Genomic DNA, 27,149 nt, shown 5'->3' with positions numbered 1-27,149 from the left:
ATGAACTTGTGATTTTTGTGCAATGCATTTTTAATAGAGATGAGCGAGCATACTCGTTAAGGACAAATACTCGAGCGACTATTGTCCTTTTCGAGTACCTGCCCATTGTGAGAAAAGATTCGGGTTCCGGCGGGGCTAAGCGGTGTGTTGCGGGAGTGAGTAGGAGGGTGCGGGGGGGAGAGAGAGGGGGAGAGAGAGATCCCTCCCCCCCCCCCCCCGTTTCACCCCCGCCAGCACCCGAATGTTTTAAAAACGACAATACTCGCTCGAGTATTAGCCCTTAGCGTGTGTGCTCGCTCATCTCTACTTTTTAACATTAGAAACTCCTATTGACTTTTGCGGGATAAAATTGCACGAGAAAATCGCAGATGGCAGCGATGCGAGATTATTCTCAGGAAAAAGCATTCCTGATACATGAAATTCGCAGGAACAAAGACACAATTTTTGCAATCACCAGTGTGCAGGAACCCACACTCATCCCTGAAGAATGCCTACGTCTACGAAAATGTGCCCCATGTTTCTATCTGTTCCTTTTCCCAAGAAAAAAATTTAGTAGGTATTAAAACTTTAATGGACTTCATATATGTATATGTGCAGCACTAGAACAGATTTAGTGCTCCGCTATTTAAAGGAAGCCTGTCGCCAGATTCATGCTGCCTGAGCAATGGGCAGCATGAACCCGGGACGGATATTTACAGCACGCCTATGTAAGCCTACTTTGAAGATGCTGTTGGAACCATGCTGAGTTATAGCGGTAGCGCCATGCTGGACTCTCCCCACCCAAATTGCCTAGAGTGACAGCTCTCTCCCTGTTTGTGTATAGGGAGAGCTGTCATTCTAGATTATGTGGGTGGGCAGAAGCAGACATGGTGCCCCCTATGATTGTGTTTGGCCAACATCTTCAAAGTATCTTTATTATGAAATGACCAAGCATTTCAGAATGAGGCATATATGGGCGCACCGTACATACATATACAAAATTGCCTATGGTTCAGGCTGCATGAACCTGGTGACAAGTTCCTTTTAAAGGGGTGCACTTAAATGTGGTACTAGGACATATGGTTGTCATAAAGAGCAGTTTCCCGCTTTAATTCCCCGTGTATGAATCAGAGCATAGTGTCACGCTGTATCATAGTGTCACCATGCATCTGAATGGCTGTCATGTAGTAATAAATTTCCCCTAATGTGGCTGCTGCAAGGAAAATGTCTGACTAATTGCAAATTCCTCACATTAGTCAAGCAAAATCAGCTGTTTGCTAGGCTTTCATCCCCTAAACTGCACTGTGGCTCCAAACTGAAATGGGTTAACCCCTTTAAAACGAGTGGTCCATGAGAAAATGGCATACAGTTTAAATGAAGTTTCTATGTTAACCATAATTTAAAGATTTTTTTTTCATTCCCCATGTTATTATGTAGATTTCAAAGGAACTCCTAAAATCTTGCACCTGTTTTCACATTGACTAGTGCTCTAGTAGGCTGACACTTCCTGTTCTGTAGAGAAACTAATCAGTAGTTATCTCAGTATCATTACAGCCAGGAATACAATGGAAAGTAACATCTATGTTTAGATAACACAGGATCACACCATTCACAATAGGTGATGGTCACTTCTCACCTCTCAGCATGTAGTTGTTTCTAGTTTCAATTAGTAAAAAAAAAATAAAGGGTGACCCATTCCCTTTAAGTGCTACTATACTATTCCTAAAAAAACGCTACTGTGTTTGTTGTCATACATTAAGCAATTCCTTCTGATTCATTTATTTTCTTGACAAATCCAAACCATAAAAGAACTGAATAATAATCCTTTTGTGATTGAACTTGCCATCTTTTTTTATTTATTTTTTTTATAGCTAACCATTTTACTTTTACGAGATTGCAAAGCATTGTCTAACGTGCAGTTTGTTTTAATCAGGGCATTATGGAAAATCTGAGTAACCACATGACTGCAAAAATATCTTTGACATACATCAGCATGTACAGTATCACATTGACAAGACTTCCAAAAAAACATTGGGAATTTTATATCTAATGATTTAAAGGACTTGTACTAGAATTTGAAGTTATCCTCTATCCTGTAGGGTAGGAGATAACTTGCAGGTTGGTGAGGGTCTCGCCACTGAGATTTCCCACTGATCTGAGGAATGGGAGTCCCATGCCCCCCCTCCCCCCCCCCCCCCATCCTCCTCACTGAGGAACCAGCGCTCCATTTACTTTCAATGGGTCTGCCCTGATACCCAAGCAATATTTCCGACAGCCCTGTAGAAATGCATGGAGCTCTGACCGCGCATGCTTGGACAGTACTCCCATAATACTGACAACACTGCAAGGTCAGAAGTGACCCCCTACAATAATAAGAGAATGGGACATGGGAATCCCATTCTTGAGATCGGCAAGGGTCTCAGCAGTAAAACCCCCATTGATCAGCAAGTTATGCCCTATTCTGTGGATAGGAGGTAATGTCAAAATCTAGTACAATCCCTTTAGAAATGTCAAACTATTGTAAATGTAGCTTTTATATGCATGTATAAAATGTAACACATTTTTCTCATTTTCAGGTTGGAAATCTCCCAAGCGATTACATTATGCACCTGAAACGTGTCCCAGAAGAGGATCACCTGGTAAGAATGTCCGTCTATTATTATTATTGAGCAAAGTGAATTAAATATAATTGTATGGTTTAGGTGCAAGTTGGGTATGTTTAACTTGGAGCTCCTGTTTTAGCCTTTCTAAGGCTGATCATACATACTAGACAGCTATTGGCTATTATTCCTGTTCTTCCCCCTCCATACACATACATGCTTGTGCTCTGAGTCTGCAAAGGGGAGTATCTCCCTGAGATTAAAAGGATTGGGCAAGTTGAAGTCCAACAGCCAAATCCTCATCTCCCTATCATCTGTCAAAAGAGTCGGGAAGCCCATATACACGTTAGATGATTAACCAGTCAACCTGAAATTGGCATGTTTGGGCAATATACAAGCATTGGGGGAGTAGAGTATGTGGGGAATTTATGACATAGAGCGCATGGGGTGAAGTTCATGGACCCAACCTGAATTTGTTTGAAGTGATATATTTGTATCAAGGTTTCCAAATACTTAAAAATGTGTGTCTTGTACCATTTTCCCAGTTTACAATTTCTTCAAAGCGGCACAGTTGTGAAACCCTTTCTGCCCACTGGGACAGAGAAGGTGCCTCAGATTTGCGCCCCATAAACGGGATTAGGAGTATGGCAGTTTTTGCAGCTCTGTATTAGGTTAGTTTCACACCACATTTATAGCATCTTATTGAAAGGTATTATATTGTATCCTGTTGCCATTGACTTCTTTTGTATAAAAGCAGGATAAATCTAGATCCAGGGAAAAAAAAAAAAGGACCGCTGTATTTTGTGCCCTGCTGCATCCTGTTGTCATGGGAAATTACTGCAATAAAAAGAGAATTTTTCATCAAAATGCAAAAACGTAGCATGTGGCTATGATCCGTCTATGATGATATTTTGGCTTAAAGGGAATGTCTAATCACACAATAACCTATAAATCAAGTTGTTGTTTTTTTTTTTTTTTGCTAAACATATTTTTAAGAGCTTTTATTAATCTGTTTTAAATTTTTGATATCCCAATCTAGATTTTAAAAAGTCTCTAAATTCTGCAGTTTTCACACTGACCACTAATAATAATTATTATAATCTATCACTTGCTGTTCTGTAGAGCAGATTTTTCAGCAGTCATCTCACTAATATCACAGCCAGGATTACAATGACAGGTAACCTATATATAGATATCACAGGATGCGCCATTCACTCCTCTTCCTTCCACAATGACCTCTGCTTATTTCACATAGCATGTCTACAACAGTCTCCCATACAAATCAATGGATCCTGTCCATTGTGTGTATGGTCGTTAAGTTCTACACTAGAGCATCAAAGAAATGGTGTTATCTGCAGTTCATGCAAGATGGCCACCCCCAAAATCATATACGGAAAGTAGAAAAGTAGAAAGTTTCACTTCTTGGATTTAATTAATAAAGAATATACAGTCAGTACATTCCTTTTAATAGGTCGTATAGGCAGGCGTTGATTTCTTGAGACAAACCCTTTAAGAGTAAAGCCAAACCTGTGTTTGTACTTTCAGCTTTGGTTATTAAAAACTTTATCAACAACTTTGTTAGGCCACCTGCACACAGCAGAGCCGGATTCCGCATGCGAAATCTGGCCCTAGGAGCAGCGGCGTCCGCACGTATCGTCTTACTTTCATTTTCATCGGTACTGCGGATGGCTCACCATCGGACATCTGCTTTTCCTGCCCATTGAACAGCTTTAATGAAAGCTGTCTGCGTAGAATCCGCGCAAAAATGAAGCATGCTGCGATTTAAAAAAAAATTTTTTTTTCCTCCTCTTGCGGAAACCGATTGCGGTTTCCGCAAGTGTGCAGGAAGACTCAATTTCTCATAGCATGCTATGGGTGGTATTTGTTGCGGATCCGGTGTGAAGGAGATCTTCAACAGAGTTTTATAAACTTTACAACTCTTTTTCAAAAAAAAAAAAAACATGTCAGATTGAAAGGGCTTCAGTGTATGAAGTTCCAATTTGTGATCAGTAATTGTGTGCATTTTAAAATGCCTACTCTTCTGTTAGCAAGTACAGTCATACCTTCACTTTCGCTGCCTTCTTCTTTCAACGGTTTCCAGTTTCGCCGATTCTTCAGCCCGGAATCTTGCCTCTTCTTATGTCGCTTGCTTCTCATTTCTCCGGCGGCCGACGGCCCATGTGAACTCACTGCTGATGACAGTCATTCATGGATTTCTCCAATCACAACCATTCATGGATGAATGGCTGTGATTGGAGCATCTAGAGCTGGCTATGATTGGCTGAGCGGGCTGTCACTCAGCCGACTCAGCCAATCAGAGCAATCTCTTGCTGGAAGCAGCGGATTTCGATTCCCCGTCACTAGCAAGATGCTCTGCTGGCTTGACAAGCCTGCATGGAGCTCCGGACAGCACCCCCCGGAACACCGATAGCACTTGCTAAGTAAGTATATTAATTTTTTTTCTCTCAGGCAATGTAGAAAAACTGCCTGCCATCATGGCCAGTTATCCTCTATCCATAACTTTCTGATCGGTGGAAGTGTGACCGCTGGGTCCCTCACCGATGTACAGATGGCTTCACATTGCTTCCCTAAACTTTGCCAGCAGTTGCTGCTCTATTCACTTCAATGGGAACTGCTGGAGATTGTCAAGCACTTAAACTCTATCTCCAGCAGTAACCATTAAAGTGAATGGAGCAGTGGTGTATGTGTGCAGTCAAAACTTTGGGGAAGCTATTGCTTGATCACTGTGGGGTCCCAGCAGTTGGGCCCCCACTGATCAGCAAGTTATAAGCAAGTTATAAGCTATCCTGTGAATGGGGGATTACTGGCTGAGGTGGGAATACCACTTTAACGCTGGTAGACCCTGCCAACATTGTATGGGGGCCCCTTGAATTTCACAACATCTGCCTATGGGGACAGAGAGGATGTTGGATTTCATTATGTCTTTTCTTCTGCTGCTGTAAGAGAAGCAGCTGCCGGAGGTATATGGCTACAACTTATTTCCCTGTCCAAGTTGTGCCATGTTTTCGGTAGCTCTGAATCTGCTGCCCATTCGTTTCAATGGGCAACGCAGGGCCGTTGAAATGAATGGGAGCGTTGTACCTTGTTTAGTGCTGCTTTTTCAGCGCAGCGCTGAACCCTGTATAAAAATGTGGTTTGGTGTGTTTTTTGGAATGTCTAGAACGAAATAATTAGATTTACATTGATTCCTATGGAAATAATTGCCTCGAGTTTAATTGGTTTCAAGTTTAGCTGATTGCTTTCGGACGGATTACCAATGAAACTAGAGGTTTGACTGTAGTTGTTATAAAAATTTGATCAAATAGCGTAAGATTTTATTGGGGCCATACTCTTTTTAATATGTTTGTCTATAATGTCAAATTAAGAAAGTAGTGAACAAGCCCCTGGTGTTATTTGTACAAGTGTGTTCCAATATATGCCATTGTAGCAGCTAGCAAGTTAAAATGAAATGCGTATGTCTTTAAAATTTGCTCTTTAAATGTTGTGATTGCAAGGATAGAAAATAATTTTTCATTCTGCCAACTCTGCATGTTGCATACCTCACATACCAGCCCGGCAGTATAGTCTACCAGTTGTACATGTTGTGGTGATGAGAACTGAAAATCCTAGCATTTTCTTTTAGCAATAATCTCCTAAACATGGCATTACGTCTTAAAAATTAGAATCAGCCCATACTGAGGCCTCCCTCACACCTAAACACGGCAAAGCACTGCAATTTTAATCTCAGCGCTTTGCCGCGTTTTACTTTCGTTTTTGCCCAAAAATAGAACAGACTCCGCTCGAAAATCATGGCACAGAAAAGCGCTGCGATCAAGAGGCTGTCTGAGAGGCGCTATTGAAAAGAACAGGAGCCTCTGACAGAGTTTAGCGCTACGCTGAAAGCACAGCGCTAAACGCTGAAAGAAATGTCTGTGGGAGGGAGGCCTAAAGCCAGGGAAGTTAGAAATGTTTTACAATTAAACAATTCAAGCATGAAATAAAGGAAGCTGTTGCACAATAAAAGCACAATTTATATTATAAATATACAGTTCAGTGATTGCAACCAGCAGTGTAAACAATGGATGGTTTCTTTCTGGTTGCCATGGATATGTCTAGAAACATGTATATCTATATTAAAAGATTTATTTAAGTATATTAAACTTCATGAGGGTAATACAATATGTATAGAGTACAGAAAGGGAAAAATATAGATAGATATGAGATGGAGAGATAGATATGAGATAGATAGGGAGGGAGATAGATAGATAGGGAGGGAGATAGATAGATAGATGGGAGATAGATAGATAGATAGATAGATAGATAGATAGATAGATAGATAGATAGATAGATAGATAGATAGATAGATAGATAGATAGATAGATAGATGTGTACATGACCCTGCAAACTGAACAACGTGTAAAAAAAGTTATACAATCCTTCAATGTTCATAGATCACTTCTATTGGCATATGAAATATACATTAAAATACACCTTTTCTCCCAATAATAATTTGTATACTAATTAATCTTCATTGACACTAGTATTTCTGTTCACTCTTACATTTTAAATCCCTATGTTGGTAAATCTCCACCACTTTTAACAATCTACATTATCAGGGAACCTTTCTTACAAAAAATCATCACCGGGCTTCTGGAAATTGGCAAGTATTCAGTTTTCTGCAGTGCTAACACATGGGTAGTGCCACATGTGAAAGTTTATCCCTTTTCAATGCATAGAGAATAACTTTCAGATCGGTGAAGTTCTAACTACTGGTAACCCTACCAATTCCAATAATGGAGCTCCGGTGCAAACTAAACTGAGGATAGTAGTGGTATGCTGTCCACACATGCGCACCACTTCATTAATTCTGAAGACCATTGGGAGATGGCCAAGTACTTGGACTTGGTTATCTCCTACTGTCCCATCAAATGAATGGAACAGCAGTGTGCATGTGCTACTACTGCTTCCCTCACTTCTGATGCACTGGGACCTGGATTTTTAGGTATGGCGGGGGTCCCAGCATGCAGGTCCCCATTTATCTAAAAGTTATTCCCTATCCAGCGGATAGCAAATAACTTTAAAACTTAGCAAAACCGCTTTAAGCATTACACACTTTCCACTAAACTTATCCTTATAATGCACACAAGTGCTAAGGCCTTCAGAGGGGAATTTTTGAATTCTGAATGTAGTGTTTTCTCTAAAGGCCTATTTACACGCAAAGATAATTTATCAAACGATTGAAAGATTTAGCGATAATTTTGCATAAAGTGTTAATGGCCACTGATGACCATTAATACTTTATCATCTTCATTTGCATGTAAATGGGGCTCCACAAGCTGTTTGCAGAGCTCAATGTGTGATTAATCATTTACATGTAACGATTATCGCTCAAATTCGGTTGTTTGAACGCATTTTAAGCAATAATCGTTGTGTGTAAATGGAACTTTACTCAGAATTCCCTAAAGTATTTGAAAATGGGTTTGCTAAACTAAATAAAATATTTTGTACAGTACCTCAATGGATCCTGTTTGTTGAAGACCTAAACTGATAACTTTCTACTTTTACATTAATTTGCAGTATTTGTCAGTACACTTTTTTTTATACATGCGCACGCACATATATATGTGTGTGTGTAAAGCAAGACAATGGAAATGTGACTAGTCTGGCTTCCAAGTATTACTTATCTGAACATGACTGGTTATAAATAAGAATCTTACACTCCAACATAAATCATTGCTGTTATCATTAGATAAGGCCAATCAGTCAATGTAACTGTCTTATTGTATGTTTAGACGTGTTCTTTCTATCTGTATTTTTACGTAAAAGGTCATTTTCATGACTATGCTATGGTTATGAACTCCGAATGATATTTTTTTTATTACAACTTTAGTTCTAGACCTTTTCTAAAACGCTCTCTTAAAACTCGTCATGCAAGTGGCTGTTTTAAGTACACGGTCTGATTGTTTTACTAATTGCATGCTTTAAGGCACCTCCTGCATATTGTGCAATGAACTGTCATAAATGAATGTAAAAAATGACTAACATTTAGCTGGTGTTTCAGACAAAATCAGGTTAAGCATCTACACTAATGATCTGACATTTGCTCTTTGTACCAATAATTCTTGCTGTTTCCTACTAAATACACCATATGCAATTCTGTGAACTTCTGCCCGTTGTCAAAGTCACACTTTTCATGCTAACATCTTAATAGTTTCTGAGAACTATCTGACTTATTTTCGTTATCTGTATACATACTTTCTGTTAACTCCCATTTATATATATATATATATATATATATATATATATATATATATATATATATATATATATCTGTCGTTAATAACAGCACATGGCAAAAACAAGAGAAGATGCCTAGAAATTAGCAAGATTTTCTGTGTAAAATTATTATCATTTCATTAATTGTTTTGGTAGTAGTAAATTCGGTCTTCACATTCTAACTACATGCAGATGGACCCAAGCTTTGTAGCATTAAAATAACAATAGCTAGCTTGTCACAGAAAGTTATCATAGTCAAGCTCAACTTGGCTATATCTGTATACCCTTGATTATATAAAATATGTGATCCATTCCCAGACATTTTCCAGTTGAAAAAAGAAATCTACCCTCTTATTCATTAAAATAAACTATTTATAATGCAATTTTCCAAAGATTTCTATAATTTCCAAGTTAATATACACTAAATGGTGACATTATTAGAAACTCCCATCTAGTAGCATGTTAGGGGCTTTAAAAACAACAGCAGTTCCTTATGAGATACAGGGGCGTAACTATAGAGGATGCAGAGGATGCGGTTGCACCCGGGCCCAGGAGCCTTAGGGGGCCCATAAGGCCTCTCTTCTCCATATTGGGAGCCCAGTACTATGAATAAAGCATTATAGTTGGGGGCCCTGTTACAGATTTTGCACTGGGGCCCAGAAGCTTCAAGTTACGCCCCTGATGAGATAGATTCCACTAGGTGTAAAAATCATTCTGCAGGCATATTGGATAGCTTCTTATAGTTGCCGCAAAGTAGATGGAGGGTACTGACAGGAATAGTTCATCAATTCATGGTGCTTGCAACAAACTATGACCCTCAGCATGAGACAACAGAAACCTGGATTCATCTGACCAAGTAGTGTTTTTCCATTCCTGTGATCCAATTTTTGTGCTCTTTTGCCCACCGCAGTCTGGACTTTCAGTTTCTCTTATATAGCATTGGCGCTTGAATTAATGGTTTTGCATTCAGCTACCTTAGCTGGAGCAGCATTGCTGTATTAGGCTGAAATTTGCTTGTCTTTGTCAAAGCAATTCTTGACATCCTCCTCTGACCCCTTCCGTCGCCAAGTTATATACACATGATCCCCTTTCAATAGATGTTTTTCACACCATTCTTGGTATACTCTTAACAACATTGCATGAGAAAACCCCACAAAGTTGTCAGCTTTTGAAATACGGAGTCTCAATTATAGCACCAATGACCATGCCCTACTTGAAGTTGCTCAGATTGCTTGACATTCCCATTTCAATGTGGATTCACTTGACGCGAATCCACGGAAACTTTAATTTTATGCTGCACTCTGGGGTGACTTGCCTAAATTCCATACACGGAAGCTCCAATCGTGAAAGGGCAGGTGGTTCTAGTAAAGTGGCCATACAGTGTAATTTAAATGTATATGCATATTATTTACTAAAGTAGCAGTGAAAATGGTGTCATATTTTTTGTATTTACCCTGATGTAACCGCCTAACTTGAAGAACTAGTTGATCGGCTTTTTTAATAGGGCAATTAAAATGGAATCCAGAAGTATTCCTGTTCTCTTTGACCTACAGTTCTTGAAATTCCAAAGCTTTCTGATATGGGCACTTTTTGCTGTTCACTGAGGTCGAATAACAAAGGCTTGTAGACAATTACTGTAGGTCTAGTAGACATTGAGTCTGGATTTACTATAGCTTTCCATAGGGAAAATATGCTTATGTTATGCAGTTATGACTTATCCGTTGTGATGTTATAATGCTTATTTTTACTATTTTAATTAATTGTACTTCAGTGTATTCCTGGCAGTAGCCTTTTTTTGTTTGATTTTACTTTTGTCTAAAAGAATGATCTTACATGAGCATGGTCAGGTTATAGTACTGGTAGGCGACCTGTGACATTCCAGCTATTGTTAGTTTGCATATTGCAACATGCCCTACCAGTCTGCAATTCCCTTATTTCATTTTAGTTTTATCCCAAGCGTACCTGCACAACAATTTTAAAATTATTGACCAGGTCCTCAAACTAGTTCTGTTGTTCCTCTTTTTGGTTTGCTTTCTTTATTTGGAAAATGTTGCTTTTACATGGTGGCCTCTTGCACTATTAAGTGATCGTGTTTAATTTTTTGATTTGTAGCAATATGTTATAAATTTAAAAAAATTGTAACAATATGTTACAAATGTATTCCAAGACTTTACACAAACGTCATCCCTTTTCCTATACAAGTAGTAAAAGAGATCAGGATCCTAATCCGAACTGGAAAGTTGCTTCTTCTGTTAACAATTATATTAATTGATTTGCTAGTTAAATTTGTTTTCAGGAAGGTAGAGCTTGGGAAATTCCCACAAGTGTTTTCTGAATTCCTGAATATCTTCCAAATGATGCAACTGCATGTACAACGTAGGTGTCACTACAGAAGAAGTCAACGCAAGAAGTTGTCAAATACATGTTTACTCAGAAATACCTTTTAGATAAAGTAAGCATTTAATTAAAAGAAACATTTATAATTAAAAACCTAGAAAATTGTTACAGTACTTTGCAGACCTAAAAGTAAGGGCTCTCACACACTTGTGTTTTTTGGTAACGCGATTGTCAATGGGACTTTCTAATGTTAAGAACGCAACGCAACACAATGCAACTTGCGTTTTTGATGCATTGCGTTGTGTTGCGTTTTTAACATTAGAAAGTCCCATTGACAATCGCGTTAATAAAAAATGCAAACGCAAGTGTGTGGGAGCCCTAAGACTGAGCTATTCTGTTATCTTAACCCCTGAAGGACCAAGCGCGGTAAATATATGGTGCTTGGTTCTGAGCTTTAATCCCGGCCAATAGTAAAAATACGGCGTGGGAGTAAAGCTCCTGCTTCTGCAATCAAGCAGGAGCAAGTCGGGTTGTCAGCTGTTAGTCATAGCTGAGAACCCGAATGTAAAAGGGAGAAGTGGTTTTTAACCCCTTCTGCCTTCTCCTTTCCCTAGTACACAGCACTCAATGAGCACTATGTCCTGAGAAGTGAAAGTGGGAGTGTTTCTTCCACTACACAAGAGGATGGTCACGTGAACACTAGGACCCCCTGACACAGCAGAGCTGCAGGGTCCTAGCAGACCCTGATCTGCTCTGCCAGTGACTATTGTCACTACATGTGGATGTTTTCCCCTGTAACCGGGGCTCCTATGGATGCCTCAACTACAGTGGAAAGGTGTGTAATAAAGAAAAGAAAAAAAAAAAACATGTGAATGTCCCCCAGAGGTCTTATATGATGTCATAGGGGACATAGATAATAAAAAAAATAATTACATCAATAAGTAAAACAAAATTACAGAATAAAATAAAAATATATACATAAAGAAAATAACCCAAAGCTGACTCCAACCAAAATAGTCGCCATATGCGCTCTATAATCTAAAACCATACATATTATATATCGAAATGTCTGGAACAAAATGAGAAACCCGCTCCTATACTTTATTTTAGCGCAAATATAATAATGATAAAAAATTAGCTATAAATGTTCAAAAAAATCATTTTTTTAACTGTTTACCCCCATTAAAACTAAAAACAAAAACAGAAAAAAAAAGTCAGTGAAAAAGATATGTAAGAAAATAGCCCTGTATGTCATTGAAAAAAATGCAGCAAAAATAATTTTGATAGCTGAAGGTAAAAAATAGGGCAGTTAAACCACCACATGGGTAAAATCCCTAAAAACTGTCTTGTACTTAAGGTACAAAACAGCCTGGTCCACAAGGGGTTAAATGAAAAGCTTGCCTGAGATATTCTCAATGTCTTGCCTGAGGTGTCCTCAGTAGAATCTTACAGGGAATGTGACATCAGAAAATGACCTATTGCATACATTTTTATGTTAAACAATTTAAGAATTTTTGGTGATTTTTTTTTTTTCCCTTCTTTTTTTTAACCATGACACGATGTATATTATAAACATTCTAAAATTCTACAGTTTTCAAACTGACCACTAAAGGCCCATTTAAACGGGACGAATGTCAGGCAAACAATGTCCGGCACTCTTCCTCGCATATACTCGCTCCTGTTGCATGGGAGCTATTATTGCTGGCTTGTTCACAGTGTGGCCAGCAGAGGGGTTAGGAGGCTGCAGGAGATTTCACTCCTTGCTCTTCCCCACCCCACTCCATTGACTTAACATAGCAGCCGTTCAGTACTGACCGGCTGCTATTTACACTGAACGATCATTGTTCAGCTCATCCTCCATCGTTTATGTTGCACAGGAGTGAAATCTCCTACAGCTGCCCTGCTGTGAGGCAGCAATATTAGCTCCTGTGAAGCAGCACAAGAGTGAGTATGTGCGGAGACAGGTATTGGGCATCGTTTGCCCGATACTCGTGGCGTCTAAAAGCACCTTAAGACTAAAAACCCATTTACACTTGAAGACAATCTTTTAAACAATTGAAAGAATGACCATTCTAGCAACCGTTTGCATAAACTGCTAATGGACACTAATGTGCATTAGCAGTTTATTACCTTCATTTGCGTGGGCCTCCAGAAGCTGTTTGCAAATCCTAGCATGTGGTCTGGACTTTGCACTCAGCTGCATTGTTCGCACACAAGCTGCCATAGGCTGTCAGCTGAATACAATATAAACGGCTGCTCCTGTGGAGAACACAACGTGCGGTCCCTGCTATCTCTCTCCAGCTGAACAATGGATTTTAAGCTCACCTAAAATCATAATTCAGCCGGAGAGTGAAAGATGGAAGCGTTTATATGCAACAATTATAGCTCAAAATTCATCGTTTGAATGAATTTTGAGCGATAATCATTGTACGTAAACTGGGCTTAAAGAACATCACTAAAAGCTGCTGTAAACCATATCTCTACAACAAAGACAAGATGGCACCCTCCATAGTCATGCGTGATACATTCCCTTTAATTATGAAACTATTGCGTTAACTTGTAATAAAATATACTGTAGCTTCTATGAAGCAACCTTATAATGATTCCAGTATATTCTGTTTTATGAACCAACTCTAGTCAACAGTTTATGACAATAATATGACAGAATTCAAACAGTTGCACCACTCTAAAGTCTACATCAATGACCATAGTTCTCAGTTCCCTAATATTCACAAGTAATTTGTGCTTAAGCATGCTAATATTACTTTTATTAAAGTTTGATTGTGATCAGAGCATTAGTGGAACAAGATAGGCAGGTATTTGGGATGCAATTAATGTAATCATTGGTGCCTCAACCTAAAGCCCCATTTACACGCAATGATTATCGCTCAAAATTTGTTCAAATGATAGTTTTCAAGCAATAATCATTGCATGTAAACCCTTCCATCTTTCACTCTTCAACTGAACGATGATTTTTTTAGATGAGCATAAAATCCATTGTTCAGCCGGAAAGAGATAGCAGGGACTGCACGCTGTGTACTCCATGGGAGCAGCTGATTACATTGTATTCAGCTGACAGCCCATAGCAGCCCATGTGAAGACAATGCAGCTGAGTACAAAGTCCAGACCACATGCTGCAATTTGTAAACAGCTGCTTGAGGCTCATTTACATGCAAAGGAAACTAATAAAGTGCTAATGGGCATTAGTGCCCATTAGTACTTTATGCAAAACAATTGCTAGAACTGTCAATCTTTCAATAGCTTGAAAGATTATGTTTGCATGTAAATGAGCCAAAAGATTTCTTAGGATACTTTGACTTTCCAAAATGCACTGATTAAGAAAATGCAAAGAGTAGTTCACACTGTACAGTTAATTAATGCTAAGCTCCTAAGAAAGTGTTGTTAGAGATGCTATAGTATGAACCAACATACATTCATACAACTTTTTATGACTCGGTTGCACAACTTATAATTGGCTCATCATGCTGCATATTTTGCACTCATTTCTACATTTGCTCACTTGGATGGATGATCTTGTATTTTTTACAATTTGGCATGTTAAGAACCTTATTCTTTACATAAAACGTTACTTTAACTTCTAAAACTGCGCTATTTTTCTAACAAAGTCATCCACTTTCTGGACAAAATTATTTTCTAATTGAAACAACGAACATCTATACTGGATAAAACTAGGACAGACGGCAATGAAGTGAAATGTAATTTGGCATTTCTGATATAATGATATTCTATTTCTACGTGTATATTTATTCAAATTCTTTGTGTTACAGGCAAAACACTGCTGGTTATACGTGATGGTGTATGAATTGTCAGATCGCCTTGAAAATCTTGTAAATAAATTCTCTATTACATCACAAAATTATCAGATATTAGGAAACTTGTCCCTAATATTTCGAGAGATCAGGAACTGTGTCAAAATCCAGGAGCAAGTGGTAATTATTTTTTGTTCATGTTTCGTTGAACATAAAGCCAGCGTTGCTTAATGATTTGTTTCTTAATTAATGCGCTTAATGTTATAAATTAATTGCTGTCATAATATTGCTAGTATTAATATTTGAATCATTAGTATAAACAGCAGTAGTAGCTTATTGCTTTAATGAACTAATTAGTTTCTGGTCGACAACCAGTAAGGGAATTGAGATTTGACTGTTTTCTGTTGTATTCACGTCAATCAATATAATAAATATATTCAGCTTTCTGTTGACAATGTAGCTCAAGGTAGAAGTGGTGATATTATTTTTTGTCTTACTGCATAGAAGGGTATTTAGTAGAGATGAGCGAGCGTACTCGCTAAGGCAAATTACTCGAGCAAGTATTGCCATTTGCGAGTACATGCCCGCTCGTGCCAAACGATTTGGGGGCCGGCGGGGGTGAGCGATGAGTTGCGGGAGTTAGCACGGGTGAGCGGGGGGAGAGAGATCTCCCTCCCATTCCTCGCCGCTCTCTCGCGCCCCCCGAATCTTTTGGGACGAGTGGGCATGTACTCGAAAATGGCAATACTCGCTCGAGTAATTTGCCTTAGCGAGTACGCCCGCTCATCTCTAGTATTTAGCCATCTACTAATGGAAAAACACAGTACAACACCCTACGACAGACAAAGTAAAATTAAAGTGTTGTCTTGTATGGCAACCTCTCGGGACCTGTTGGGTTCCTTAATGTCATACATTCGGGTATGGCATCGTCACATATAAGAAACCAGCATCACACAAGCTTGCAATTGAATTCTGCTTATGAATGAAGGGTATCAATGTAATTCCTCTGCCCTGTTTGTAACAATGGCTGACATGGCACTATGCTGCATTTCTTTTGTCCCCTCAAACCAAAAGAATACAGTAAGGACAAGTTCAACATTAAATTACCAGAAATGAATCTAAAACCCAACAGTAATAGTTCTTTAAAAATATAAAAGAAGCTGAAAGCTCCCCCACAGAGTAGAGAATGTAGCTGCAGGCCAAGACATAATTGCTGGAATAAGCAGCACATTCTTCCATGCGTATGCAGATAGGTGAAAGAACTTAACCCAGTAGCAAAAACATGGCCCCTTGTGACTTCATATGCATTCTGTGAATATGGTACTAAAATATTTAAAATTCATTTTGTAAATAAAATATGCTAAAACTCTATGGGGTGGAGATGATTAATACATTGTCAGAAAGACTTTCAGGTTAGCAGATCACAAAAGTTATGGATATTGTTAATTTAAAAACATTTTATTCTTCTTTTTGTAGGATTTTGTAGAAGGATATTTAGATCATATTTCAGAAGAAGAATTTGTACCCAGAGAATTTTTTAATTCTGTGACCAGCACATTTGGTGTTTTCAAGGATATAAATAATACAAAGTTTAATACTACATGTATGCTATCTACAAGTGATCCCGGTGAGTACTTCTAATTAATGGTAATTTTTGCTCTATAGCTTTAATTTAGATTATTCAAGCAAATACTGATATGTGTTTTTCTATTTTAGTTTATGTCACAAGCCGAAACACACATTATGCATCAAGCCATTTACGAAATGGCACCACAATTGGTAAGTACATTAAGTATCTTAATGTCCAAGGTAGAGAACTGTCTGAGCCCATTTACTAGTATTTATTTTTCTCTCTGTATGAACCCCTCATGCCCCAGGATATACAATTGTGTCATGGGGGTGTGGAATTTGTCTAGAGTAGGCCAATCTTGCTCGATATATGGTGGGTGCTAGGTGTCTTTTTGGCAGCTGACCCCTGCCTGCAAGAGCAATGGTCAGTATGAATGCTTTGAATTCTGCTGTCAATTCTGGTGGCAACATTTAAATGTCCTGATCTGTATCTGAAGGTCCTGAATGGCCCCACCTTGTGATGAGATTGTGAGCAGACATTCGGGTTGCCATGGCAGTCTGGGGCGTTTTGAAGGCTCTGTAGGCCTGCCATAGCTGATTGCCTATCAAGCCAAGCCTGTGGAATAACTTTATAAACTACCTATGAAAACATGGTATAATGTATTACTGTGGTATTGCATTTTACTCTGAGGCCTCATTCAGATGAGCATGTTTTTTTGCAAGCCCATGTACGCGAAAAAAATGTGCTCCTCGCTTTAGCGGAAAACGCATGAACGGGCAAAGTTTGTGCATGAAACTTTGCCCGTTCACAGGAGCAGCTGCTCCACGATGGTCCCCTCATCACTGAACACTGTGACAGCACTGTCACAGTGTTCAGTGACAAGGGGACTCCCCGTGGGGACAAAAGAATTCCCTGCCACAGCTGTCACTGCTGTGGCAGAGGACCATGATGCTATGCTATTGCTTTCAATGGGGCCGGATGAAGGCAATCCCTGCTGGGATTTTCAGGGAAGGGCTTGAAATATAAGGCAGCGCTGCTAGGTGATGTATAATGTTTATTTTATGCTTGTCCCCATAGTTGTTTTTGGGGTACATTGTGGGGGGGGGGAGGGCTGGAATACCTAGAGCAGCTATCAAAATTGGGATTATTTACCCTTGAAAAAAGACAGTTAAGGGGCTGTCAAATAACTGTGTATAAATACATTAGGGGACAATACAAGGATCTCTCCCATGATCTGTTTTTACCCAGGACTGCGACGGTAACAAGAGTGCATCCTCTAAGTTTAGAAGAAAGCAGGTTTCATTACCAACACAGAGGGGGGTTCTTTACTGTAAGAGCAGTGAGACTGTGGAACTCTCTGCCTGAGGATGTGGTGATGGCAAAATCCATAGAGGAGTTTAAGAGGGGACTAGATGTCTTTCTAGAGCACTACAATATTACAGGATATAGACATTAGGTGACCAGCAGGGTTGTTGATCTGAAATGTTGATCCCGGGATTACTCTGACTACCATTATAGAGTCAGGAAGGAATTTTTTTTCCTGTATAGGAGCTAATTGGCTTGCTGGTTTTTTATTTTGCCCTCCTCTGGACCAACAAGGGGAAGGTTAAAACAGGCTGAACTAGGTGGACATTATCTTCATTCAGCCTAACATATTATGTTACTAAATTGTATTATTTTTTTAGAGTGGGGAGTAAAAACAAAAAATGGGGGTGAGAGCCCCACTAATTAGACTTTTATCACCTATCCTATGGCTGGGTGATAAAGGTCTATCTTGGTACAACCCCTATAATAATTAGTCTATATAGGAAAAATGACATTGCCTTATATTCTAAACCTGTACGGAATGTTAGTTTTTGAAGGGAGATTTAGAAGATAATGTTTAAAATGTTCTCTGAGACTATATAAGATTTATTGAAAAGCCTATAGATGTTCATTGCACAATAGCTTGCAGTGCAAACATTATACATTCTGTCATTCAGCTGAGAGCTGCCCCTGATTGGTCCCTGCGCTGAGCCAATCAGAGGCAGCACTCACTCACCCATTCATGAATTCATGAATGGGTGTGAGTGAGAGCTGCCTCTGATTGGTGAGGCTGTGACCAATCAGAGGCAGCTCATTCAGCAGGCGGGGATTTTAAATCCCCGACTGCTGAATACTACTCAGAGCATTTCAGGAGAACTGCCGGCCGGCCGCGGCTGAACTCCGTCTGCCGGGACAAGGTGAGTATTTTTTTTTTTTTTACTATTTACACATTTCTGGATGAATTTCAGGGAAGGGCTTATATTTTTAAGCCCTTCCCGAAAATTCATCGTGCGATCGCCGGCATCCCATTGCTTTCAATGGAGCCGGCTGTATTGCCGGCTCCATTGAATTCAATGGGCAAACATCATTCTTCTCTGCCACAGCTGTTACAGCTGTGGCAGAGAAGAATGATTTGTCTAGTATATGTTCTCAATGGGGTCGGCGCTGCTGCCGCCGGCCCCATTGAGCGCATATAGAGAAGAGAACAGGAATCGCAGATCGCAGATAGGTGCGATCTGCGATTTCTGTTCTATAATTTATCGGACAAGCGCATAAAAAGCGCTCATGTGTCCGATACCATTGCAAAGCAATGGTTTTATAAAATCGCACATCGCATGCGCAGATCGCACGTAAAATCGCCCGTGTGACCGATGCCTTAGGATAGAAACACATAGTGCGGCTGCCCACACCCAGCCAAACCATGGCCATTCAAATTACTGGCAAAATTGTGCAGCCATTGACCACCATAGGTGGACAGAATTTTCCACATGTAGCCAGTCGCACCATGTTCTTCCATCCTTAACATATTTATAAATACTGTATCAGAACTAACTTCAGTATGTACAGAGCACCAGAACCCTGCTCATAACATAAATATAGCACCAGAACTAAGCTCATAACATAAATACACCACTGTATATCTATAAGATAACCTTTAGAAGGGTGCAGGCCAATTGATAAAAGACCGATAAACTGGAGCAAATTCAGAGAAGAGCTACCAGTATGGTCAGTGGTCTGCAAAACATGTCCTATAAGGAACGGTAAAAGTATTTTGAAATCTTTAGCTTTCACAAAAGAAGGCTGAGAGGAGACTTAATAGCTGTCTACAAATATCTGAAGGGCTGTCACACTGCAGAGGGAGCAGCCCTATTCTCATCTGCACAAGGAAAGACTAGAAGCAATGGGATGAAACTGAAAGGGAGGAGACACAAATTAGATATTAGAAAAAACTTTCTGACCAGTGAGGGTGATCAATGAGTGGAACAGGTTGCCACAGGAGGTGGTGAGTTCTCCTTCAATGGAAGTCTTGAAACAGAGACTGGACAGACATCTGACTGGGATGATTGGGCAGGGGGTAGGACCCAATTAATTCTGGAGATACTTTCCAACTCTACGATTCTATGATTCTAGATACAATAACACATCTTTAGTATACCTCTGAATAATAGTTACCATATAATGTACTCCAATAGTGGCCCTACACAATGATAATGATTACAATTACAGTGCCGTTACCTTCAGTGATCACAGGTGACATAATCTTTTTGGAGTTTTCTATATTCTTTTTTTCTTCTCTCTGGGCCCAGACTTGCACTGAGAATTCTTCCAGCCATGACTCACCTCTGAACACTCTCTCCACATTCTTCTGCTGCAAATCTTAATTAACTATTCATTGCCCCCCATAGTAATAATGTGCTTGCTGCAGTCCCACTTACTAATAGTGTTCCCCCTGTGGCCCCACTTAATAGAAACCTGTTTGTGCCCCCATTAGTAATAGTACCCCCTGTGTGCCCTAATTAGTAATAAAACCTTCTGCATGGCCCCACTTAGTAGTAGGACTCACTTAGTAATAGGACCCCCTCAGTGCCCCCACTTAGTAATAGGACCCTCTGTACCCCATTGCATGTTTAGGGTCACCTGGCCCAGCTGATAAAACCCCAGCCTGGGGTTAAATTCATTAAAGGGGTTGTCCCGCGAAACAAAGTGGGGGTATACACTTCTGTATGGCCATATTAATGCACTTTGTAATATACATCGTGCATTAAATATGAGCCATACAGAAGTTATTCACTTACCTGTTCCATTGCTAGCGTCCTCGTCTCCATGGTGCCGTCTAATTTTCAGCGCCTAATCGCCCGATTAGACGCGCTTGCGAAGTCCGGTCTTCTTCCTTTCTGAATGGGGCCGCTCGTGCCGGAGAGCGGCTCCTCGTAGCTCCGCCCCGTCACGTGTGCTGATTCCAGCCAATCAGGAGGCTGGAATCGGCAATGGACCGCACGGTGCACCGCATGGTGCACCGTGGGTGAAGATCCCGGCGGCCATCTTACTTAGGTAAGTAAGAAGTCGCCAGAGCGCGGGGATTCGGGTAAGTACTGGCCGTTTTTTTTTTTAATTCCTGCATCGGGTTTGTCTCGCGCCGAACGGGGGGGCTATTGAAAAAAAACAAAACCCGTTTTGGCGCGGGACAACCCCTTTAATGCACACACACAGGCAGCCTTCTGGTCTGAGTTTGTGATGCTACACACAATATTGCACAGCATAGTGTGCGTGTGCGTATTATTTTGACCCCTACCTTCGACCAGAATTTTAGGAGTGTGGCTGGACAACCCTGGATCAGAATATGGCACCTGGGGGCGCTCCGCTTCACTTTGGTGGGGTGCTATGCCCTTTGCATTCACACAGGTTGCACACAGAAAAGCCTGGCCAAGCCTATAAAGGACTCCTTGAAGAGTACAGCTGCAGTTTGGTGCAGCCTGCATTTCTGCCAATGTACTGAAGAACATCACAATGTGTATCACTAGAATACATTATGCCTCAGTGTAAACTAGTGACTGCAACCTCTTTTCATTAGAGGTGGCAATTTTCTAAAAATATCCTCTTGTCATCCTATTAATTGAAATGTTTTCACACAAAAGAACATCAATGCTATTTAAGGTGAATGAATTTGCCTTTCAGTCATATTTATGAACCTGTCTAATCCATTCAATATGTTCAAGCAATAAACATCAAAGACAAATTAGAGTAAGAAATATTCTAGCGCAGTAAAGGTGTGACATTGCCATGAGCATTAGTGGATACTGTATAACATTTACCGTATGTGTTAATGTACAATGCTAATAAGTGATATTTGTATATATACAGTACGTTGTAATGTGCTCTAGGCAAATGCCTTATTCTGAACCTTCAGACATCAGCAATCAGAAACCTAACGAAGCACAGGAAACTCGGCGTTTGGCAAACAAATAAGTTTAGTTAATTGACATTTCTGTAAAGTTTAAAAAAATATACTATCCAGAACCCTTGGTGCAAAGAGTGTGTATATTTTTGTATGCTCTTTGACACAAGTAAGGATTCTTTACTTTTCATGCACGCAACTCAACAGTTAACATACTGTAAACCTTGTAATATTCTGTGTATTCGTTTGGTCCCCAAAGAAGGATCTCATACACTGCATGGAAGGCTGTGCTTATTTACATATCTATGCATAGCTTGAAGCTTCCAAGCACTTGACATGTGATTTCAAAGGGATAGTATGTAGCATCTATAAACAGTAAAAAATTGATGCATGCACTTTAATTATAGGTACTTTTACACAGGTCGATTATTGCCTGAATAGTCGCTTGACACAACAATTGATTTTTTTTAAAATTTTATTTATTTATTTTTTTGGCAATAATTTTCCCATGCAAACACAGCCACAGACAGAACACTGAGTGAGAAATCACTCAGTAGCGACTAGTTGCTCTGTTTCACTTAGACCAACCAACTAGCGAGCGACTTCCCTTCAGTATACACAGGAGTCATTCAATCTATGAACGACTACCTGTTTCCAGTGAATGGAGGTGGGCACCCAGAAGCATTCTACAACACATTCTGCCTCCATTCATTCACTGAACGACTATCACTCCTATTTGAAAGGACAGTAGCGATCATTGTTGGGACGGCTGTTGGCCGCTTATGCACCTGTCTCATGTAAAAAGGTACTCTTAGGCCTTATTCACACGACCGTGTAAAAGCAGCTATTGTGTTTTTCAAAAATCGTGACCATCTGAAGAATTTCCAATGCATTCATTCAGATGAGCAATTTTGATGCGTGTAAAAAAAACATGACGGGAAAAATACGACATGGGTGATTGATTTTACACAGAGCGTGAAAAGATAGGTCTTTCCCTATCTTTTCCCAAGATATGCTGGAAGCTTCCATAGACCTCTATGAGAGCTGAAAGAAAAAGGAGAGGGAGTTTAGCTGCATCCAACGCTGGGAAAAGAATACAGCTGCCTCTATACCTTAGCATTAATAGTCATTCCGAGGATTTTTGCTGACCAGGGGAATTCCACGCTGCAGCGTATATTTTTGCCGATACGCTGCAGCCGTCCGTGTGAATGGATGAGAGAACACTAATTAAAATCAGGACTTCATTTCGGCTATTCTTTGACACAATTTTTGCCTGTGATCCAGTGAGCGTAAAAACGCATACGGTCGTGTGAAAGAGGTCTTAGTCTGAGACTGAAATGTGGCTAAGCAGCAATATGACACACAGCCGATGGACAGGGGCAGTGATGCTTCTGGATTATAAAGAACAAGTAGACTTTTTTTTATAATCTTAGACAACCCCTTTATTTTGCGTAATTGGATAGTTTTATCCAGTGTGATTTGATTATTGTTCATTTACCAGCATATATTGGACTACGGCATTAACAAGCTGCTGTCTAGACAGTATAAATCAAATCAGTGGAGTTATCCACAGCTTGCAGTTGCATTATACAGTAGCTGTGGTTTACCCTGGTGCGGTTTAGACAACCTAATCATAGGTTTTTCTGTTCGGCATTATTCTTTATATCGTTGATGACCCTAGACTGGTACAATGTATAAGGCAGTTGGATAGCACAGTAGATATTTTATCACATTGACAAACGGCATGAGTGGGAGCACTTCACATTATGAATCATTGGAAAAACCACATTCATGAAAGCACATATAGAATATAATACAGGTTGTTTTTATCATGATTACGTCTGCTGTGAATAGACGAGATATAGGCGGTTGCAAGTGGTAGCTTGTGTTTTGCTGACAAGCTCATAGAATAATGGTATGTTGTTTTTTTTGAATTGCTCTTGTTTGTAAACTATTAGATGGATACAATTCCCTAACATACAACATTAGAGGTGTGAAGTTAAAAACAAGAACTGTTGTATATAGAACTTGGGCAAAAAAATATCCACTGCACTTAATCATACCAGCACAACTTTCACAAAGTACCTGCTTGACAAAACCTGTTTAAATGTGTCTCCTAAACCCCTTGAATTTATTGATATTTATATTCCATGTACTAATGTTATACAGTTCAATAAGCAGTGTTCTGCATCAGATTAAACTTCTCTAAATATTTGCATTGTTGCATATTCCTCCTCTATACACTTTGCCTTCCACATTCTAAATACAGACACATTTGAAGTACTTCAAATACTTCCAAGTTTGTATTTTTACCTTTGGTTCCTTTTATTACTTTACATCACGCTTCTGGCAATCTTTAATATCTATTAATCTTATTTATAAAATATTTACACTGAATTCTAGTTGGCAAGGATGGAATGTAGTGTCATGATTTAGCTACCACTTTACTGCTATGTTTGGTATTTCACTTGGACCTGGCGCTCCCACTGCTACATAGTGGAATGCATACTCTATAAATACATTTATTTCTTTCTCATAGTTTATTTCTGATCTTCAGTTCAGGATGGAGACTGTTACAAAGAGCCGACCTGTACATTGAGGCTATTGATGGGCTTTTCATGATCCCTTGTCGGTCCTATCTATTCTCTTGCCAAGCATATATATCTCATATATATCCCACACATTTCTTTACCTTAGAAGCTGCATAGAACGCAGGCAACTCAGGCTGCCATGCTGTAACATACATGTTTTGTGATGGGTGGCTCCTTGGGCAAAACCATGCAGTTAGTTTGTGAAAATCTTGATGTTCTTAATATTGATCATTGATGTTCTTAATATTGACCACTTTTATTCTAAAACCGTGGATCAATTGACTAGAAGTCAATAAATGTGCTTTACTGTGTTCTCCGATTACCATAATTTCTGATTGCGCATTTCACCATGAAGGTTTGCCTGGTTGCTCTTTGAACTAAATTGATAAAATCGTATGCCGTGACCTGACATTGTTGCACTCACATGGGGGGTATGATTCAGAGGTCATCATCCAAGGAACACTCAAAAAACAAACAAATTCAATAAGTATGTTGTGAGTCACAGACATCTCACATGGCATGCAGTGTAAAAATGGATTCTGGCGCCACATGACTTGCATATAACTCACACACAGAAAACAATAAAAAATACCACATTTTTCATTAAATTAGAAATAATCTTTTCGTTTTCAAAGCTTTTATTCTATTTTTCATAATAAGTGGCCCCAGAGGAATTACTTTTTTATATATAGTGTGGCAGTCAATGTGTTAAAGGATTATTCCCAGGCTCAAAAGTCAGAAGAGTGGAGGGGTCTCACTAATAGGACCCTGTGATCACGAGGCTAGGGGCCCTGTATCCCCTTGTCCTCCTTACTGAACTCTCGCAATGAGGATGAGTTGAATGGAGCAGTGGCCAAGTACGTGTGTTGTCGCTATATTAACTTTAATGGACTGCTGGAGTTTTAGCCGAATACAAGTGCTCAACTACAGTTCCACAGAGTTGAACGGAGTTTCAACACACATGTTCGACTACTCCAGCTCCTCTTCACTGTGTTGGATGCAGTGAGTGGGAGAGAGGGACACGGGAACCCATTCTCAAAAATCACTGGTGGTCCCAATTGATTTGATCACTTATTGTGTGGCTAGACAATGAAAGTCAGTTCTGGGAATACCCCTTTAAAAATATAATAATGCTTCCTACTGTCTACATAATTGCATGTAAAGAATTGTTATTAACAACCATAATTACTGCCAGATTATAATCCACAGGAGCAATTGGCAGGCCATTCAATAGAGCTCATTTTTCTAGTGAAGAGCATGTACAGTAACTCTTAAGAAACAAGCAGTTAGATAACAAAGGGCACACATACTTTTCAAGCACAGGGATCCTATGTTGTCTGTGTTTGTGTGAGCAATGTCCTCACTCTTCTTTTCTATTGTTTCTATACAGTAAATGAACCGTATTGTTCTCTGTGCAGCGTGATTGTTTAGGAAACATCTGTATTAAGTATCAGTGATATGTTTCAGTGTAAATCCGGCATCCTCATTAAGGTTCATCTGTAGTTTGATTTCATTTAAACTGTCTGTACTGCTCTCTTTACCATGCTTTATTAGTTCAGGATGTAATTAGATATCTTGATCTCTCCTCCAGCTATTCTGACATGTTCATCTCTGACATTGGGTTGTTACAAAACAGATAATAGCTGTAGACAAAAACTGCACTAGGGCTTATAAGATGTGTTAAAGGAAGGAATCTAATTTTCAAAATAATGAGTATACTAAAGCCATGACCATTTAGGGAGGCTTTCTTCATTGAGGATTAGATTGCCTGGTAGGAATGTTTAATCTTAGAATATCTGTAACCTAATAGTCCTTCATAAGTCCCAATGAATGGCCATATTTAATTTCCAGTTTATATGCACAGCACTGGCTTTTAGAAGTTTAATGTGCAATTATAAACCTATGATGATTGCTTCAGAGCAATAGCTCCCCCTAAAATATCTCCGTTAGTAATACATTTTATATACATATAAAAGGCAACCCCTTTTCTAAATGTAGATCCTCTTCCTATCACCTGATTGCTACAGGTTTTGTAGCTGAAACTCCTGCCAATCAACTGCAGTGATCCAAAAGGTTGGGCAGCTATGAAAAAAATGGTCAAGATGAGTCCTCCAGAGCTGTGGTTGCTTGTTAAAGCAGGGGACCCTTGAGTAAGGGTAGAGTGTTAAAAAAAAAACATCTAATGGGATGATGTGGCCTTCTCATTCAGTAGCAGTACTTACTCATACATCCTTACTAGAGATGAGCGAGCATAATCGCTAAGGACAATTACTCAATCGAGCATTGTCCTTAGTGAGTATCTCCCCGCTCGGGAGAAAAGGTTCGGCTGCCAGCGCGGGTGACAGGTGAGTTACGGCAGTCAGCGGGGGAAGAGAGGAAGAGAGAGATCTCCCCTCCGTTCCTCCCCGCAGCTCCCCGCCCGCCGGCAGCCGAATCTTTGCTCCCGAGCGGGCAGGTACTCGCTAAGGGCAATGCTCGCTCGAGCAATTGCCTTTAGCGAGTATACTCGCTCATCTCTAATCCTTACCATTTGACATGTAAAATTAAAAACTATGACTACTACCAATATTAACCCCTTGAGTGGCACGCCCGGAAATTTTCCGGGACGAGCTCCACTGCTCATAGCGACATAGCCCGGAAGATTTCCGGGCTATGTATCACTATGGGAGCTGCAGGGCACAATGCCACAAGCTGTGACAGTGTGCTCTGCCTGCACAGACCCACAGAGAACAAAGCAAGGGCTTTGAAAAACCAGCAGAAGATATTGCCGATATGCCGGCAATCTCCTGCCTTGTTTACAGGTTGCCATAGAGACCATGGGCTTGT

At 39.8% G+C, this 27,149-nt stretch overlaps 1 protein-coding gene across 1 annotated transcript in view; it reads left to right on the top strand.

The window, feature by feature from the left end:
* Window positions 1–27,149, top strand: part of KITLG (KIT ligand) — an 81,592-nt gene that overhangs the window by 44,301 nt on the left and 10,142 nt on the right. Inside the window, exons 3-6 of the mRNA XM_066591497.1 lie at window positions 2,556–2,618; window positions 14,981–15,142; window positions 16,439–16,589; window positions 16,679–16,741. Coding sequence (XP_066447594.1) covers window positions 2,556–2,618; window positions 14,981–15,142; window positions 16,439–16,589; window positions 16,679–16,741 — 439 coding nt within the window. The remainder of the gene's footprint in view (window positions 1–2,555; window positions 2,619–14,980; window positions 15,143–16,438; window positions 16,590–16,678; window positions 16,742–27,149) is intronic.

The sequence above is a fragment of the Eleutherodactylus coqui genome, chromosome 2 (genome assembly GCF_035609145.1).
Source record: "Eleutherodactylus coqui strain aEleCoq1 chromosome 2, aEleCoq1.hap1, whole genome shotgun sequence".
Taxonomy (NCBI): Eukaryota; Metazoa; Chordata; class Amphibia; order Anura; family Eleutherodactylidae; genus Eleutherodactylus; species Eleutherodactylus coqui.
The sequence above is the reverse complement of the archived record's forward strand: the minus strand, read 5'-3'. Positions and strand labels throughout refer to the sequence as shown.